Source organism: Salvia splendens, chromosome 3, assembly GCF_004379255.2.
Source record: "Salvia splendens isolate huo1 chromosome 3, SspV2, whole genome shotgun sequence".
Classification (NCBI taxonomy): Eukaryota; Viridiplantae; Streptophyta; class Magnoliopsida; order Lamiales; family Lamiaceae; genus Salvia; species Salvia splendens.
Genome location: NC_056034.1, coordinates 41,978,973 through 41,998,703, shown reverse-complemented (window position 1 = coordinate 41,998,703; position 19,731 = coordinate 41,978,973). Strand labels below are relative to the sequence as shown.

General features: G+C 34.7%; 4 protein-coding genes across 6 annotated transcripts; 2 read left to right on the top strand and 2 right to left on the bottom strand.

The window, feature by feature from the left end:
* The first annotated feature begins 21 nt into the window (after nucleotides 1-21).
* LOC121793616 (protein PELPK1-like) lies at nucleotides 22-2,098 on the top strand. The gene has a single exon (XM_042191649.1). The coding sequence runs from the start codon at nucleotides 803-805 to the stop codon at nucleotides 1,865-1,867; it is 1,065 nt and encodes a 354-aa protein (XP_042047583.1). The 5' UTR covers nucleotides 22-802; the 3' UTR covers nucleotides 1,868-2,098.
* Nucleotides 2,099-4,018: 1,920 nt separating this feature from the next.
* LOC121793734 (protein PELPK1-like) lies at nucleotides 4,019-5,266 on the top strand. Its single transcript, XM_042191769.1, has one exon. The coding sequence runs from the start codon at nucleotides 4,098-4,100 to the stop codon at nucleotides 5,016-5,018; it is 921 nt and encodes a 306-aa protein (XP_042047703.1). The 5' UTR covers nucleotides 4,019-4,097; the 3' UTR covers nucleotides 5,019-5,266.
* Nucleotides 5,267-7,878: 2,612 nt separating this feature from the next.
* LOC121793348 (APO protein 2, chloroplastic-like) lies at nucleotides 7,879-10,985 on the bottom strand. Of its 3 annotated transcripts, none has more exons than XM_042191343.1 (4): nucleotides 10,774-10,985; nucleotides 9,877-10,091; nucleotides 9,345-9,694; nucleotides 7,879-8,854 (listed from the first exon to the last, which is right to left on the bottom strand). In XM_042191343.1, exons 2-4 carry the CDS (start codon nucleotides 10,003-10,005, stop codon nucleotides 8,026-8,028), a joined length of 1,308 nt encoding a protein of 435 aa, XP_042047277.1. In that variant the 5' UTR covers nucleotides 10,006-10,091; nucleotides 10,774-10,985; the 3' UTR covers nucleotides 7,879-8,025. The 3 variants fall into 3 exon arrangements, with proteins under 3 accessions (XP_042047277.1, XP_042047278.1, XP_042047279.1); XM_042191344.1 differs by having other exon boundaries at nucleotides 9,877-10,024; XM_042191345.1 differs by having other exon boundaries at nucleotides 9,877-10,007.
* A 2,392-nt stretch (nucleotides 10,986-13,377) lies between these two features.
* Nucleotides 13,378-14,636, bottom strand: LOC121793579. The gene has a single exon (XM_042191608.1). The coding sequence runs from the start codon at nucleotides 14,472-14,474 to the stop codon at nucleotides 13,581-13,583; it is 894 nt and encodes a 297-aa protein (XP_042047542.1). The 5' UTR covers nucleotides 14,475-14,636; the 3' UTR covers nucleotides 13,378-13,580.
* Nucleotides 14,637-19,731: the final 5,095 nt, after the last annotated feature.

The window sequence follows — 19,731 nt, the reverse complement described above, 5'->3', positions numbered from 1 at the left end:
GCATCTTAAAAGACTCAAGTCTATTTTGTTCAAAACTCTGATTTTATTTCGAGCTATGGTCGATTTGTGTTTTCCCCCTTTTTCCCCGCTTCTTTAATCATCCCCTAGTCGCGATCAACCGTGTTTTCTATCCTTAGAAAATGCGGTTGTGACAATATAATCGCCAGAAAACAAGCTAATTGTTAATTTAGAATGAATTAAGATATCAAGCAATAAATTAAATTACTACTCCATGTTTTGGATGGTGTATTTGATTTTATATATAGAGTTTGGTGGAGTGCTCGTTGCCAGAAAGGAGAGGGTAAATATGTTACTCCTAGTATAAAATGAGCACATATTTTTCCCTTTTTAGCTACAAATTAGTTAAGATTAATATTCGATTGCCTTACCAAAGTCTGCGATTGGTGAAGTCATTTGTCTACAGATTACCATAACTAAACGCCCTAATATAGTGGTAACTTTTAAACAATTTTAAATTGGAAAGTTACACATTACATAAGCACTAAATTCAAGATTTAAATCAAGTACAACATTAAATTATTGCTACAGACTCAAATAATTTTCAAGCCAAATTGATTCATGTGGTTTAACGTAGAGAGTGGTGACCTAACCTACTACTAGTATTATTGAATTGTATTTTCATAACCACATATGCATTAAGAAGTTGAACTAACTCGATCTTCCACCTCATACAAAGCCTATTTAAATCCTCAATGCAACCCAAACTTCATAACTCATCCAAGAAATAGAAAATCACTTGAACAAAAAAACCTTCTTGATTCAGCTATTGTCTCCTCAAGCAATGGCATTTCATCGCCACCATTCCCTTTTTCTCTTCTTGCTCATCACTCTGTCATCCATAACTAACCATGCAGAGGCACGCCGTCTCTCGGAGTCTCCTGTGCCTGAGGTTCCCAAGCCCGATATCCCATCTATACCCAAGCCAGAGATACCTCCACTACCCAAGCCTGAGATTCCAACAATGCCAAAACCCGAGGTGCCGACTTTTCCAAAGCCCGAGGTACCAACACTACCAAAACCTGAGATCCCAACTCTGCCAAAGCCTGAGTTTCCAACACTACCAAAACCTGAGATCCCAACTTTGCCTAAGCCCGCGCTTCCAGCACTACCCAAGCCAGAGGTACCAACACTGCCAAAGCCAAAACTAGAAAAGGCTGAATTACCAAAGCCTCCAATGCCAGAGCTACCAAAGCTCAAAGAATTGCCAAAAACTGAGATCCCGGCTGTCCCTAAGCCTGAGGTACCAACATTGCCAAAACCCGAGGTCCCAACTTCACCTAAGCCTGAGGTTCCAGCAGTGCCAAAACCTGAGGTACCTAAGCCTGAGGTTCCAGCAGTGCCGAAACCTGAGGTACCGACTTTGCCTAAACCCGAGATCCCAACTTTGCCTAAGCCTGAGGTTCCAACAATGCCAAAACCTGAGGTCCCGACTTTGCCTAAGCCTGAGGTTCCAACAATGCCGAAACCCGAGGTCCCGACTTTGCCTAAGCCTGAGATCCCGACTTTTCCAAAGCCCGAACTTCCAACACTACCCAAACCAGAGGTACCAACGTTGCCTAAGCCAGCACTGGAAAAAGCTGAGACGCCAAAGCCTACTCTACCTGAAATACCAAAGCCTCAAATGCCAGAATTGCCAAAACCTACGGTGCCTGAGCTACCAAAGCTCCCAGAATTGCCAAAACCCGAGGTCCCCACTGTCCCTAAGCCCGAGGTTCCAACATTGCCAAAACCTGAGTTCCCAAGTTTGCCTAAGCCTGAGGTTCCAACAGTGCCAAAACCCGAGGTCCCGACTCTGCCTAAGCCAGAACTGCCAAAGTTGCCTGAACTTCCAAAGATACCCGCCTAAACCAACTTTGCAAGAAGAAACCAAATCCGGTTGATTAGCATCGACATGCCATCAGGAATCATGTTTTCTGATAATGTCCATATGGTGGAGGGATGGATAGCTCTAGAATGACCGATTTGTAAACTCGTTGATGTATGGTTTTATTATTGTTTGTATGTTTTTGGTGTTTACAGTTTGTAATTCTTTGTTAATGTATTTTCATGATTGATTGAGGTTTACAGTTATATGTTTCATTTTTCTTGTCTTCTGAAATCACTTTCAAACGTTTCAAGCAACAAAATTCTGAATGCTAGTAGGAGTATTTTCTTATTTAAACTGAGAGAGATAAAAAAGACTTCATGTTCTATATTTATAATCTTCTCATTTATAAATCTAATATATTTGAATCATAATTTCGGAGGCTCGACAAATAAATTGAGAATACAAAATCCAAACAACGTAACCGATTTTGATTTCTGACATCTGATAGATGGCTAAATCCTAGCTCCAAATTACTCATGCAATTAACTAAAAGACATCATTTGCAAAAACAAAAAATCATCAAAATAATTAAAAGATTATACTCCGTACGTATCTAGTTTATTACAAGGGCAACAATTTGAGTACTAACAAGTATAACAAATTAAAGCAGCAAGGAAAATTCCCATAGTTTACGGTGATACATCATACATCATACATACTTATAATTTAGTTATCAACTAGTCTACTTTATGATCACTTACTTCCAATATACGGTAAAAAAATAGTATTACTATTATTAGTATAATTTTCGTTGAATTATTTTTATTTTTATTATTTGATAAGAGTTTAAAAGTTAAACATTTCCTATATATGTTAATTTTTTATTCAATGATAAACTTAATTAATTCCTTTAGTCAATCAATTAGCATTATTGAGGTTAAATGTATTCCGATAATATAGCTTGGGATTATTATAATCAATGTCGAACTAATATCAAGCGTCGAACAGTTGAACCCTTCATTTTTAGTTTGTTTTAGTCATTTTAGAACATTTTAAGTTTATTTTTAGTTCGTTCTAGTTCATTCTATAAAGAGTTCATTTTATGACCATTTTATTTTATTCTTTCTAAAAATGAAGCAAAACGATCTAATAATAAACTATTTGTTGGTTCGATAGTTCGGCACTAGGAATTAGTTTTGCATATATTGTATACTAACTTTTATACACCCATTTTAGATATTAAATTCATACATCTATTTTGTCATTATTTATATGTATTTTTGAATTTCGAAATCATCTAAATTCCTTAATTGCAAATGTGTATCGAAATGCAAAATTGACAATGATGTTGTGCTCACAAAAAACGTAATAAAAAGTTAATTTAGAGACTGTAAAGATATCAATCAATAAAATTATTTGTAAAATTAATTTGTAAGTATATATTTATAGCTACAAAAAAATAGATAAATAAACTTTTAAGACAAATTTACACGTGATTTTGAACTTCGATTTGGAAATAGTTATGTAATAGTATCTAATAAAAAAGCTAATCTTATCTTTAATTTATAAATTAAATTTCAGAAGAACAGTAATTTTTTACTAGATTGTTGCAGAATGATTAATATGTAATACTATGAAGTATTAATTTTTTTAAAAAATCAATACTTCTTTAGAAGTGATTTTTAATAGTACTATTAAATAACTAAAATGTTCTATTATGTACATATATGACTGCTCATGATTAATAATATAGTTTGGTGGACTGCTCGTTGCAATAATAGGTACGAATGGTATAAGAATTAAATAAGCACATATTTCTCTTTATGAGCTGCGAATTAGTTCAGATTAATATTTCATTCTCAATTGGATTTTCTTACCAACCTGTCAATTTCATTGCCTACAGATGACCAATTTAAACAGCTTGTATAGACGTGTACAAATTTAGATTAATGTTTTAAATCAAGTTAGTCCATCATTAATTAAATTATTGATTCACAATGAAATACTACTAGTTTCCAAGGCTATTGATTCACGATGAATTCATCTAACTCCATTGGTGGTGACCTAACCTGTTCTTGAATTATGGAGTAATATAATAACCACCTTACACGACTTTAAGAAAGACAAAGGCATTAGGAAGTTGAACTAACTTAATCTTCCACCTCTATACAAACCCTCAATGCACCCCCAAACTTCATAACTCATCCAACAAAGTTAAGTCACTTGGAACAAAAAAACTTTCTTGATACAGCTATTACCTCGTCAAACAATGCCATTTCATCGCCGCCATTCCCTTTTCCTCTTCTTACTCATCACACTGTCATCCATAACGAACCATGCAGATGCGCGCCATCTCCTAGAGTCGCATGTGCCTGAGGTTCCCAAGCCCGAAATCCCATCTATGCCCAAGCCTGAGTTGCCATCGTTGCCTAAGCTTGAGGTCCCAACATTACCCAAGCCTGAGCTGCCACCGTTGCCTAAGCCTGAGATTCCAACACTGCCAAAGCCCGAGCTTCCAACACTACCAAAACTAGAGGTACCTGTGTTGCCAAAGCCCGAACTTCCAGCACCACCCAAGCCTGAATTACCGACATCGCCTAAGCCAACACTAGAAAAGGCTGAATCACCAAAGCCTACACTACCTGAAATACCAAAGCCTCAAATGCCAGAGCTACCAAAGCTGCCAGAATTGCCAAAACCTGAGATCCCGGCTGTCCCTAAGCCTGAGGTACCAACATTGCCAAAACCTGAGATCCCAACTTCACCTAAGCCTGAGGTTCCAACAGTGCCAAAACCTGAGGTACCAACTTTGCCTAAGCCAGAGATCCCGACTTTGCCAAAGCCTGAACTTCCAACACTACCCAAACCAGAGGTACCGGCATTGCCTAAGCCAACACTTGAAAAAGCTGAAACGCCAAAGCCTACTCTACCTGAAATACCAAAGCCTCAAATGCCAGAATTGCCAAAACCATCAGTGCCAGAGCTACCAAAGCTCCCTGAATTGCCAAAACCAGAACTTCCAGCTGTCCCTAAGCCCGAGGTTCCAACATTGCCAAAACCCGAGGTCCCAACTTTGCCTAAGCCTGAGTTGCCAACTCTACCTAGGCCAGAAATGCCAAAGCTGCCTGAACTTCCGAAGATTCCAGAACTGCCTAAACCAACTTTGCCAGAAGGACCCAAATCCCGTTGATTTGCATCGACATATAGAGGAGCATATCATCAAGAATCAAGTTCCGGAGATCGACTTACTGTGGAGGGATGCATAATATTAGAATGATCGACTTATATTGTCGTTGCTGTTTACTTTTCTTATTGTTTTCCAATTTGTCCTTCTATTATATGTAAGCTTGCTTGTATGTTCTGGCTGTTTACAGTTTGTAATTCTGTGTTAATGTAATTTAATATATATTCATGATTGATTCAGGTTTTCAGTTATAATCAACTATGTTTCAGTTTTTTTTTAATTTTTGACCATCACGTTCAAATGTTACGAGCCCATGCTAGCTAGTACTGAAATGGGAAATATATCGAACAACCATTTCTCCTTGCCCAACATTTATAGGAATTCCGACGTCCAACCACATAATTGATTTGTAGTGCTCATTTATCAAACCGTTTAAGGATAGGAAACGTTATGATGAAATATATGTGTGTGCATGATGCTGAAGTGCTGCAGTCTACTTCAGCAAAAGTCGAAACGTAATTAGTTCTAATATTATAAACTTCATTTTTAAAGATTTAATTTTTGTGAAGATTGCATAATTAAACTCAGAATTTGAGTTGTTTGAATATCCAATATAATTAGGCCCCTCTTGTCTTTCATGTGTTTAATTTGGAAATGATATTAATCAGTAATTCATTTGATATCAAAATTCAAAATTAATTTGGGGTTTTCGGAAAGAGAAATTTCGGAATATGGGTTTAAATTCGCTGACCTTTCGAGATAAGAGATTCAATTCGCTTACCTTTCGAAATATGGGTCCGAGGTGCAAATTTTTCGGAATAAGGGGTTACACCTTTTTATATTTATTCTCTTCATTTTTCTTATTATTTCCCTTCCAATAATTATAGATTTACTAAACTATCTTTTAACTTGTCTCTCAAAAATTTCATTTTACCTCCCTCCAAACTAGATTGATGTCAGATTATGTTAGTACTCTAAGATCAGGGACTCGTCAGTTATTGAAGGTTCTCAGCATTGCTGAGGATTGTGTCTGCGGATAATGTGGAACTAGATCAGGTTTACATCAGCCAACTATCAAGTACACTCCGCCATTTGAAGAAATAACTATGTGGCGCTGATGAAGAAAATCTGGAGTGGTATGTTGCATTCTCGGTTCTTTTCACATGGATTAAGGAACTGCGATTAAAGGATACTTTAGTAAATCTATAATTATTGGAAGGGAAATAATAAGAAAAATGAAGAGAATAAATATAAAAAGATGTAAAACCCTTATTCCGAAAAATTCGCATGTCTCGAACCCATATTTCGAAAGGTAAGCAAATTGAATCCCTTATCTCGAAAGGTCAGCGAATTTAAACTCATATTCAGAAATTTCTCGTTTGGAAATGGAGATTAAGGAATAAATATTAAATAAATTAATTGAAGAAATGATAAAGTCGGGATTTTGAGAGATTAAAGAATGAACGAGAACAAAATAGAAGAAAATAAAATAAGAGCGAAAATCAAATACTTAGGTGTGCTGTATTTTGTATTTGTAGTTTTTACCAAGGTCATTTTGATAGCAAAAGCTAGGATAATTTTTCCATAGTTTAGAATTTTGTTAGCAAACCTCACTGCCTATCAGTATTACTTTCATTATTGTTTTCGTTTTTATATAATACTACTATATTTTTATTTTGATCAAATTTAAAATCAAAATTTTCCAAAAGTTAGTCTTATTAAATGATATACTCAATTCTTTTAGTCAATCAAGGGGCATAATTGAGGAGTACATTATTTTTCAGTTAGAAAAAAATTATTCGACAATATAAAAGTTAGTAATTGCTAATCAAATCTTCATGTCTCTCCATTTTGGATTTGTAATTTAGAGACGTACTAACCTTGGAATTAGTCATGTACTACACAGATTTTCCATTACTTATTAATTTTAATTTCTGATCATTTATATTCCGTGATTGCAAATGTGATTAGGCAATGAATAATTAACAATAATGCTGCATTGCTCGTAAATTTATATTTTCCGGAAAACAAGTAAATTAATTTAGTCAGAGAAAAGATATCAACCAATAAAATTATATGAATGAATGTTGTAGTATTTGATTATTTATTGATTTTGGTGGACTGTTCGTTGCTAGAAAGGAGAAGGTGGTACATAGAGAATTAATTAATTGTAGTACAACATATTTTTTTTTATCCTTTTAGCTACGTATTAGGTTATTATAATTTCATTGTCAAATGGAATTTCTTACCAACCTCTTCCAATTGGGGAAGTCGTTTCCTACAGATGACCAACATTAAACAACTTGATATAGACCTATGTTTCGTTCATACAATTTTTAAAATTGGAAATTCACACACCACAAGAGCCCTAAATTCAAGTTTTAAATCAAGACTAACATTATATCATCTTTTCACACTCGAGCAGTTTCAAGGCCATTGATCCATTTAATTAATTTAACATAGGGAGTGATGACCTAACCTGTTCTTGAATTGTATTTTAATAACCCTTCGCATGAGTTTACCCTACTCTAGAGGGATGGATAATTCTAGAATGATTGATTTATAGTCGTTGTTGTCTTATTTTCTTATTGTTTTCCAGTTTGTCCTATTATATGTAAGCTTGGTGGTATGTTCTGGGTATTTACTGTTTGTAATTCTTTGTTAATGTCATTTAATAATTAATATATATTCATGATTGATCGAAGCTTACATGATTAATGGTGCTTTCAGTTATAATCAACTATGTTTCATTTTTCTTGTTTTCTACTATCACTTCAAATGTTTCAAGCAATGAAATTCTCAATGCTGGTACTGTTTTGTAGCAAAACATCTTAGCAAAGACAGACACACGTGTTATATAATCTTATTTAACATGAAAGAGAGAAAGAGAGTTTATATTAGATCTTGATAAATTTCTCATTTATAAATCTAATACTATGTAACAGGTTTTCACTGACAGTTGTACAAACTAGTTGGATGGAAAACTTACTGGGTGACTGAAATGGGAAAGATATCAAACAGCCATTTCTGCTTCACCAACATTTCTAGGAATTCCGACGTCCAGCCTCATGGTTGGTTTGTAGTGCTCAGGAACAGCTGCACCAGCCTGCACACATAACTCAACCACTGCAGGGGTCTGCCCGTAGAAGTTCCTGAGCTCCCTCTCCATAGGCTGATCAACATCAGGTACATGCCACACGTATCTGGGGGGAATTAAGTCATTGAGAACTGCCGCCTGCCATCCATGTTGCCCATTACGCTGTTGGTGCTTATGAGCTCCGCAATTCTGGGCTTTGTGTCCGCTTGGGCCTATGTGCACTTCGGGGCAGTAACCACAAACCCTCACAGGATACATCTTCATTAACCTTCGGGCTCCATCCCTCATTTGTTCCCATGCTTGAAGTGTTTCCTCAGCAAGCAGTGCTATATCTTCTTTGCTAGATGGTGGCACAATTTCTAAGTCTGGTATTTCAGACAATATTTCTGGCGTTGGAGCTTCTGGGTCAAGGTCGGGCAACTCACTCTCATCAGCATCAACAAACTCTTTTTTTCCAATGCGTATGATGGGTTTTCTTCTTCTTTTGGTGGGGTATTCAGGCAGGTCTACCCCTGCTTGAATGCATAGCTCCACTACCGCGGGAACTCTTGGGATAGAAAATCTCTCATCATGAGTAATACGGTTGCCAAGACGGTCATACAAGTGGTATGCATCAAGTGGAACCAATATGTCCTCGACAACTGCTTTACCCCATTCATGAGTTCCTTTGCGAATGGAAGCTCGTGGCCCTCTGCAGGACTTGAAAGGATGCCCTATAGGACCTACATGAATTTCATTACACCACCTGCAAGAATAGGCTATAACTGTCAAGAGAAAATCAAATGTTAGAAAAAGTGATATCAATCTCAAATTACCAACGACACCATCACAACTAAGATCATCATAACATACAGTAGAAAGGAAAAGAAAGTCCAAATTTTCCTTATTTATACTCCCTCCGTCCATGTTTAGTTGAGTCCGTTTGACTCGGCTCGAGTTTTAAGAAATATAGTAGAAAGTGGGTTGAAAAAGTTAGTGGAATGTAGGTCCTACTTTTATATATTAGCTTTATAATAAAATGTGAGTGTGTGGGGTCCATTACTAAAATAGTAAAAAGTAAGGTGTCAATTAAATGTGGACAGACGAAAAAGGAAATTGGGTCAATTAATCGTAGACGGAGGGAATATTAGTTTGTGATGTAAAAACATGATCGGACATGAACAGAGAAAAGTGAACATTGATATCAGCAGTTGCAAAGATGAAGAATGAAAACCGAGCATCGGGTAGAGAATTACTTGCAGGCATTGACAGGCATCACTTTCAGAAGTTTCTTCAAATTGTTAACTAATGTTGTTCTTGCATTCAACACTTTGTATGCAAGAGGAATCAGTCTTTTAACCACCAATCCTAGTTTTGGAGGTGGGACAGGTGCTCTTGGTTGGTTTTCACGATTTTTCAGCCTCTTCCTGGCATTTCGTCGTAACTCAACAATAGGTATAGGAAATGGTTTCTTTTCCTTTTTAGAATAATAACGAGGAAAATCTGAATTTTGAGGATGGTCGCATTTAACGATTAGAGCTTGAAAGTGATTTGACTTCTCTAACGGGGTTCGTAATTTCAATTGGCTGAGTCTATTGCAAGTTCTCTGCAAAGAAGTATATAAAAACAGGAGACCTCGATCAGTATTCTCTAACATGTCAGAAGCTAATAGGTGCTTATAATTAGGGTTGCATGAAACTGAATCAAAACACGATTCAGATTACGTTGCATTGCTATGTGGTGACGAATCAATAAGGTGTAGGAAAGTAGCATTCAATATAGAAGTACCTTTAAAGAATCGAGTGAACTAAGACCTTGCTGTGTGCTATATTTCAGATAGTCAAACTGCAAGCACGTCTTTTTACCATGAGAGAAAGGAGCTGTGCTTAAATGGGAATGCAGACACCCAGCGTCCATTCCTAGGAATAAGCAGGAACTGTTATGCGGTGAGACACTCGCTAGACAGTTTCGTTCGTGCAAGTAGATTTGATGGCATGTAAATCCTGAAGCAAACATCCATTTACAAACCCACATATGTAACTGAAAATACATTTTATTTCAACGAGAGCATAGCACCTATACACATACTTAATCTGCAATTCTCCTCAACAACAATTCCTCCGCGAAAAAATAATCCTAAATTTTTAAACACAGTATCCAATGTCATATAAATTACCTCACAAGCATACACATCAACACATCCAAACAATAACATACCAATGTTTAAATTCTAAATAATTATTCAGCAAAAAATAATAAAGTGTTGCAACTTCAAATTCTAAATAATTATAAGATATGCTGCAAAGGCAATGATTCTGAGTAAATCTATCTATCTATATACATATATAAAAGGGGAGTTTTGGAGAAATGTACAGGAATGCTATTTTAGCTGGAAAGTTATCTATTGGTTAAAAGTGTTCTGATTAATGGACTTTGGAGACAAATTTGAGCAACACATAATCCACTTCCAGTTCGAGCTCATAATATTTGGAGAAGTCAAAAATTGCTATGAAACACTCCCAATTCAAATCATATTCAAAACAAATTCTACCAGCCAGTTACTATGAAGTACCCCCAATTGAACCCCCCCAGCTCAATTCAAGCAACCAACATTCTTCTACTTTAATCTTTCAGTTGAATTCAATGTTACATTACCAGAGGAATAAGATATATATAAATTCTTACCAATTTTTGCAATGGGTGTGAGATTCAAGCTTTTAAATAATTTTCATGGAAGATGAAGAAGGAGGGATGGAGGGCTAAATAGGGGAAGAGGTAGAGGCGTGGCTTGCTAGAGTCGGATAACTCCGGAGTGAACGGCAGCCGGCGACGCAGGAGAGTGGAAAGCAATTTTCACGCTTGAAAGAGAAGGAAATAAACAGAGTGAATGTGATTTTGATTCGAGTCTAAATGGGATAATGTTTTTTCTCAGATTTTCTTTCATTGGGCCTTGGAAATTTAATCTAAGATATTGGGCCAATTTGTATGGCAGGACTTGTGACGTAGTGATGGCCTGATGGGCCTTTTGTATTAACAAGACAATATTACTATCCATGTCACTTTTGTTTTAAAAAATACTCAATTATTTACTATTCCTTCCATCCACCAATATAAGGTCAACTTTGACCGGGCACATATTTTAAAAAATAGAGTGAAAAGTAAATGGAAATGGTTAGTGGAATGCGGGTCCTATTTTTAAAATTGGTTTTATAATTAGATGTGAGTGAAATAAAGTTAATGGAATGTAAGGTCCATTTTACCAAAAGTAGAAAAAAAAAATAAGACATTTATTAGTGGACGGATGAAAATGATAATATAAGATGTTTATTGGTTGATGGAGGGGTACTAGCTTTCAATTTGATCTTAGTTTGCTAACAAGTTGATTTTTTACATATGGGTGTCTAAAAATTCAAGTTGATAAAATCGGATAGTTTACCAAAACGTCGTCTATTATACTTTAAATTTATAAGGGTATATGGGAAATATATGGTTAGATTTTGATTTTTAAAAATGGTATTTGTGACTTTGCAACCAATCAAAATTTCGGCGCTGGCATGACTTGATGACTTGCTTACATGACACTATCTGACATCAAACAAAAAGACGTCATGTTTTAAGTAGCGAAACAATATCATATTATACTAAATTAAATAATTTCATTTACCAAATTATGTTTTATTAAGTAATGTTAGCATTAAAATTTGGACAAGTTGTAAAATTACTAGACGAATTTAAAGCTAGTATGTAAAAACGAAAATTTTGCTATTTAAAATTTACAGGAAATATCCCAATAAAAAATGTGGGACAAATTTAAGAGTTGATGAGAAATACTAAAGTTAAATAAAAATTTAATAATTTATACGCTATGATCACTTCTAACACGGCTGTACCAATTCTTGATTAATACTAGATCATTAATAATGGGCAGCACAATACATATTAGTAAATTAGCGTGATAAAGAAATGCCAACAACAATAATACAAAATCCTAAATTATGTACATATATTATTTAATCTTTCAATATCACCATTATCAAATATATAAAGAAAATTAGTATATACTCAATGTATATTTATAGAGTTGGTAATGAATCAATTTACACCATACCTGGAAAATATAAATTTGGAAGCAAGTTCCTAAACCTATAAAAATACATAATTAGTGAATAAACAACGCAAAAATAAATGGTTGATATATAAGGTGAGATTTCCATATTGATGTGGTGAAATGTCCCCTTCACATTACACATCCCTCAGTAGCACCAAATTCCATGCTCAAAACCATCCAAAACCCTACATTTTTGTACTGCTTCACAAAATCACATGTCGCGTAAGAAGAGACGTCAATTTCATGACAACCACTATACTTTAACAAATTGTTTCTTAACTTCAAAGCATAAATAAATCTTGTTTTGTTTTTAAACTGACGATGAATTGGAGGGTTTTAATTCGCTCCCACATATAGTTCTAAATATATTTGCGTTACCACCAATCAACATTTATTAGAAAATATAGTCAAATCTTTACAACTAATGCATGTTGTACTTATGTGCATATACCAAATATAGCTCCTATCCTCATAACTGAAATGAAATAACCCTAAACCCATCAATCAACCCTAAACCCATCATTAACAAAATGACATGATCATAACAATTTTTATTCCGTCTAATTTCCAATGTTAAACAAGTGCGATATATATCACTTACCAATATTAGGCAAGTTGAACTACCTCATACACTGATTTTGCCTAACGAAGTCTTTCATCGTCATTCCTTTTTTTTTCTGCGTCACAATACAACATTTACAATGCTATGATTTTTTAGCCATACATCTCTAATTAATTTTAACTATTCATTATTTCACTTCAAATAATTCATAGAATATGAAATCACTTTCTTAATTCATATTTTAATCATAATTATACTATTAATAATTCAAATTGAATTTTTAATGATAAAAATAACGAAATGCACTTATGATGCCATAACAATGTTGGAAATTTCAGATAAAATATGTGTGTAGACCAAATAGCCAAAATCAAGAGGAAGCAGTAAACCAAAACATGAAACACTATAACCGGAAATAATAATGACCTTAATGCTATGGGTCGTGGACTCATGGTTAAAAATCACTATTGAAAACGATGTCCTCTACGGAAATCGATGCAAGTTCAAAAATAAATGAAATATTTGAATTCACAAGAACAAGAACGTGAGAAGGTACTATCATGTTTTCTTCTTCATTTTATTTTTATATTGAAGCCAATGTTGTACACAAATAAAAGCAAGGAATTAATGCAAGGGGATTATATATCATTCCATAAGAAGATGTAGAGAACATTTATCAACCCCATTCTCCGTGATTACAAATCAAGAAAAAAAACTATGAAATTAAAGCTGCAGAATTCGAATTACAAAACAAAATAGAAAAAAAGGAAGAAAATCGGTGTTGATAAACGTTCGAAATCTTCTTAAATCAAAATAATAATTTTACAATTTGTAGATGATAAGAAAGCACGGCAGCAACGCGCGCGTGTCAAACACGAGCATCTCTCCGCTCCCACCACCCACCGAGTCGTACCCGACCCGCTCCTGAATCACCGAGCCCAGCCCGATATCCTTACAAACCCGACCCGCTATAACCCGGCACACCAGCATGGCCCGCCTCCCCCTCCCTCCGCCGGCGCTCTCGTGGGCCTCGCCGCTGCCGGAGTATGTACACACAGCGGCCCTCTTGCACCCCTGGAACGTCCACGCGCCGCCGCAAGTCTCGTACGCGCCGCTGGGGGCGGTGGCGCCGAGGCAGTAGAACCTCATGACCTCGTTCCCGTCGGCAATGCAGCGCGCGTGGTCCTCGCCGGCGTCCCCAGCGGCCGCGGAGCCGGCCCGAAGCTTGACCGCGTCGCGATACTCCTCGAAGCGGTTGAGGGTCCGGGCCAGGGTCTGGACCTTGAAAACCATCTCAATCTGGCCCGAGAAGCTCTTCTCGCCCCAGCTCGTGTGGAAGATGATTTCCACCACATTGCGCGAGGGATGGTCTTTGGGGAGCTCCGTCAGAGAAGGGAAGAACGAGTCGATGCTGCTGGACCGGACCGGGACAGCGGGCGGACCGGGTTCTGGTTTTCTGGAAACCGGGCGCTTGAACGGCGGAGATGGGTGGTGGCTTGGCGGCTTTGGCTTCTTGGGCTTCTTTTTGTTGGTTTCGACTATGTCTTTGAGATTTTGATAGCTATTTCGGCAGCTGGAGGAGTTGGATAATGAGCGGTGGTGGCGGTGGTCGTCGTTGTCGTGGTGGTGGCGGCGGCGACGGTAGTTGTGGTGGCTGACGACGTCGTCTAATGCCTTTGACTTGCATTGCAATGACTTCATCCATCCACTCGCCATGTCTTGGCCACTTTCACAGCCTTCAGCTTTAATTTGAGAGCTCTCTCTCTTTCTCTCTCTTTCTCTCTCTCTACACTAATGTATGTTTTGTGCATGTAAAAATATAGGAGTAGTAAGTATATTGGGATACATACAGCGAATGAATATATCTCTGAGAATTCAACGTGGGTAGGGAAGAGGTTTTTATATGTGGTATGTGAAAAAAAACATTAGGAGTCACCAAATTATCCGAAATTCAAAAATCCAACTTGAATATTAAGCTGAAATTTAAAATTATATTCGGATTTTTGGTTCGCATTGGATCAGATTTTTTAAATTTTCAGATGTTCAGATCGGATGTAATTTTATAACTAAAAGTAATCCGTATATTTATATACTAGTACTATATAATAAAATTATATAGTATAATTTTTTTATAATCTACTCTCTTTATCCATCGTTTAAAAAAGCCATTTTGGCTAGTCAACAATCTAAGAACCCTTTAGTTTATTCCACTTTTAGTTTGCATACTCCACACTCCACCAACTTTTTACTCTCATCATAATCAATTATAAAAATTAGTACTGAGTATTAAAAATGAGTCTCACATTCCATTTACTTTCTCTCATTACTTTTCTTCACAAAGTTAAATAATTTCTTAAAATCAATGCGAGTCAAAATGGTTCTTTAAATAGTACTCCCTCTGTCCGTGAAACGTTGTCCAGTTTTGTCATTTTGGTCCGTCCGTGAAAAGTTGTCCACTTTGCCTTTTTTTCTATTTTTGATAAACGGACCACTTTTCACTAACTCTTTACGCTTACATTCTTTTATAAAACTAATATATAAATGTGGGACCCGCATTCCACTAACTTTTTCAACTCACTTTTCTTCATAAATTTTAAAACCCGTATCTAATCAAACTTGGACAATATTTCATGGACGGAGGGAGTACGAACAATTCTTATATGATAATTGGTAGTACTCGGTATTAGATTTTTGAATTTTTATATGAAATTCATTTTTCATAAAATTTCGAATTGATAATAAATTGATATGAAATCTGAACGTTGAACGCCTGAAGCAGAACCCTAGAAAACACGATAATAAATGGGAGCAAACAACATTGTGGAATATAATAATATACGTATATCATGGTATAATATGACCAAGCTGCCCTTCTGATAAATCTTGCAGCGTAGAGTGACACAGAGAATTAAATCAAACAAAACTCCATTAATGCTGCATCAGATATTTATCTCCACGTGAAATTATTTATATTAATTATTACTAGTAAATACAAATATTATGATACACCAAGATATGCATTGATTAGTGATTAGTACTTGTATATACGATACGATCAGAACAATTATGGAAAAACAAAATTTCGCATTCATTGCAGTCTTGCACCAACACACAATCAATATAGGGCAATTATTGAAATAGAATAATGCTATGCGGCCACATTATGACCAGCCATAAATTAATTAAATAATAAAAAAAATTAATTTTTTTTTCAAATTTTTGGTTTAATACTACTTTATTTTACTTTTATATCATCTTCATTATCTGTTGCTCAACATGTTAGTGTTGCTCTTTCGTAGTATTTGCTCAACGTATTACTACTGTCATTTCTTGATTGTTGCTCAACGTATACAGTAATTCGTGATATTAATGTGTTTTACGTAATGGAATTCAAAGATAAGTATCAACTCACAAGTCCATTCACACACATATAAGTTTATATCGGTAATTCTAGTTTTTTTATACATGTAAATGGACTAAATTAACTTTTTATGGCCGGCCACATTATGGTCATTTAGCATCACTCATTGAAATATACTGCGCAAAATTAATAAGAAGGTATTTGGGATTGAGTGATGCTAAATGGCCATAATGTGGCCGGCCATAAAGAGTTAATTTAGTCCATTTCCATGTATAAAAAAAATTAGAATTACCGATATAAACTTATATGTGTGTGAATGGACCTGTGAGTTGATACTTATCATTGAATTCCATTACGTACAACACATTAATATCACGAATTACTGTATACGTTGAGCAACAATCAAGAAATGACAGTAGTAATAAGTTGAGCAAAAACTACGAAAGAGCAACACTAACATGTTGAGCAACATATAATGAAGATGATATAAAAGTAAAATCAAGTAGTATTAAACCAAAAATTTGAAAAAAATCAATTTTTTTTGTTATTTAATTAATTTATGGCTGGCCATAATGTGGCCGCATAGCAATATTCTTTGGGATTTGATATAGTGGATTAACAATATGATTGTGTGGTAATGATGAATGAAGACCCATCTTTCTTCTTATTGTCAAACAAATTATGACTGATCAAAAAGATTATGACTGGTGTAGCTTCAACTTTTGGTTTCTGGCTTTTTTTTTTTTTGAAATTATGCGATTCAACCACTATTTTTTGCATCATTTTCACTTTTACATAACCTTGAGACTTGAGATTATATATACAATTATTTTATTTGTTTTTTACAGAATTAATTAATGAAGGGACTGTTCTGAAATTATAGAAGGTGGTTTTGCAAATATATTTATAGTTGCAGACTTGCAGTAGAAACGTAACGCAACGTAACCCTAAATTAAGCTACAGTATTAATGTAACCACCCAACTATTTATCGAAATATAGATCACAGTTTATATGTCTTGTCAGCCATATTTTTTAAACAGAAGACCAGTCAATCGACATTAATGTTACTTGCTCTCTTTTTAAATAAACTTTTGTCATTATTTTGTTAATAAGAGTTTCGTTTCAAAAATTTAAAATAAGTGTGACATTTTTTCCCATTTATCCTCATTTAATACTTTCACAAATTTGATAATTAATTGTATTAAATTTTATAATTTTCTTAATATTTGTGATTTGATGATCTTTATTCAAAAATAGAGGTATTATTTATTTGATTGCCCATATATTATTTATTCTCTAATTGCTCCATGCCAATTTCCTTGTTGCGTATACTTCCTTCGTCCCATAGAAATAGACCAATTAGAGTTATTACGAGTTTTAATGTGTAATTGGTAAAATAAAATAAAAGGAGAAAAAGTAGTTGAAATTGTGTTGTGGATGGTGGGATCCATAAATGAAAAAGTAAAAGAGAGAGAAAAATGTTGTCATAAATGAATACAGATTATTTTTATGGGATAAATAAAAAAGGAAATATTGTTTATTTCTATGAGACGGATGAAGTAGAATATAAAGGAAAGAACAAATGGTCGGTATCCATAAATATTCTCCTTACTACTGAGATTTCAAATAAGCAATATTGGTTTTCAAATCTTAGTTTCTCTTTTACAATAAAAGGATTAACTAAACATCCCAAACTTGATTTATTAATTTTTTGTAATTCAACTTTATGACAACAAAAGACATCACCAATACAAACCAAACAATAAAGCAATGCAAAACACCTAAATTACTCTTAATTACCGGAAAAACAGTACCTACACTAATTTAATTTGGGCCGAATGAGTACACCACTGTATCCATAAATATATTGAATTTTTTTTATGAAAACAACGAAATATAGGCCTCACATATTTTTTATGAAATAAAAGTGCTGAAATCTCAAATAAAAAGCAAGCCACCAGTTCAACAAAGTAACAAAGATTACAACCAATAATGAGAGATTATGAATCCACAACCAAATTACTTTAAAAAGTACTCCTAGTTGTGAATAATCGTTCATATATGACTCTAATGCATTCGTTCCATATAAATTTTGGTGTGATTAAAGTAGCTATAAACATTCTTATTGTTAAACTGCAATACAAAGAAAAAAGTACTCCCAAGCCGAGCCACTAGCTAGAGGACTTGTCGTCAATAGTTATAGCTAAATGACAATACCAAGCTCATTACATTCCGACCAAAACAAACAAATACCAAATACAGAAACCATACGAATTCGAAAGTTGTATATAAATAAAAAAAAATAGTGCAAATCCGAAAGTGCCATTAATTAGATTCAAAATGTGGGGACGTCGTTGCCCACCACCCAATTGCATTTTGTCCTTTCATTACTTTCAACTGTTACTAATTATTTTATGATATATATATTCCAGATTATTTTGTGCACCATGAGTGAGTTCCATGTGAATTTATCTCTATTTATCATTAAAAAAGTTTAACAGAATTAGTAGATTGGAATCTTTTATAGGAGTTTGCAATAAACAGATGGGACGAGAGGAATAGAATGAGAATGGAAGCTGGCCCAAACAATATAATATTAACACACATTTATATATTTGTGTATGTATAATTAATTAATTATTTATTTATTTATTTAATACATAGATATCAATTACATCTCAAAAGCATTGGAATTTAAAGTTTAAACATACTATATTATGATTGTATTTATAAGAAAGTGGTAATTGGTTTCACTTGAAGTCGACAACATTGAGATGTGTAATGCCTATTAATGGTCTAATACAATACTAGTATTTTGACTAATTATAATTGAATGTTAAATGCCCTTCAAAAAACACACACGGACGCACACACACATATGTGTGTAAATTGAATTCTTATGTATCTCGAAATTGGAATTCCTACGAGCTTGGTATATTCTTTCTAGGCTATGCCTGGAAAATATCAAACATAGTGTGGTACTAACTAATTAATTAGTGAAATAGTAATACACACTTAACGTATTTAGAGAAATTCGCTTTTCTTTATTTTTTTTCTCTTGCAATATTAAAAAGGAAAATTAATTAGATATCTCATCATAGCAAGAATAATATTATAGCGGTTTCTATTAATTTAAAACTAAATAGTAGTATCCTTAGGCTCCTAATTTGATTCAATTTACTTCATATCAATAAGGTATTTTTGGATGGGATTAGTATATATAGTGGTGGCTTTGCCAGCCTTTGGCGTCACGCCGGTAAAATCTGGTAAAAAAATCCTGGGGTTCGTATCTTGGCGTGCTTCTATTCCCACTTTTATATTCTTTTTGTTTCTGTTTTTTATTTCTCCTTTTTAGAAAGTATTTATTACCCTTTTTAATTAGCCTTTAATACAAGAATCTATGCAATTCGAACACAGCTTTGTGGAGTCCTAGAATTTTGTTTGGTGGTTGTATCCAATCATGGTAAAATCCAGATATGGGGCGATTACATGCTTTTCTCACTTCTATGCGTTACTTCAAACTTCAAACCCAAGAACTTCTATCCATTTTGCTTTATCCTTTTGCAGGATAACTTCCTTTCGTAGTGGAAATCGGATTCATACATTTAATA

Bases quoted from the DNA above. Each gene is read 5' to 3' on its own strand.
- LOC121793616 (XM_042191649.1), top strand. From the start codon at position 803: ATGGCATTTCATCGCCACCATTCCCTTTTTCTCTTCTTGCTCATCACT.
- LOC121793348 (XM_042191343.1), bottom strand. From the start codon at position 10,005: ATGGACGCTGGGTGTCTGCATTCCCATTTAAGCACAGCTCCTTTCTCT. The intron at 9,695-9,876 runs GTACTTCTATAT...ACTTCTTTGCAG, and splicing joins GTTCACTCGATTCTTTAAAG to AGAACTTGCAATAGACTCAG. The intron at 8,855-9,344 runs GTAATTCTCTAC...CTATTCTTGCAG, and splicing joins ATGCCTGTCAATGCCTGCAA to GTGGTGTAATGAAATTCATG.
- LOC121793579 (XM_042191608.1), bottom strand. From the start codon at position 14,474: ATGGCGAGTGGATGGATGAAGTCATTGCAATGCAAGTCAAAGGCATTA.
- LOC121793734 (XM_042191769.1), top strand. From the start codon at position 4,098: ATGCCATTTCATCGCCGCCATTCCCTTTTCCTCTTCTTACTCATCACA.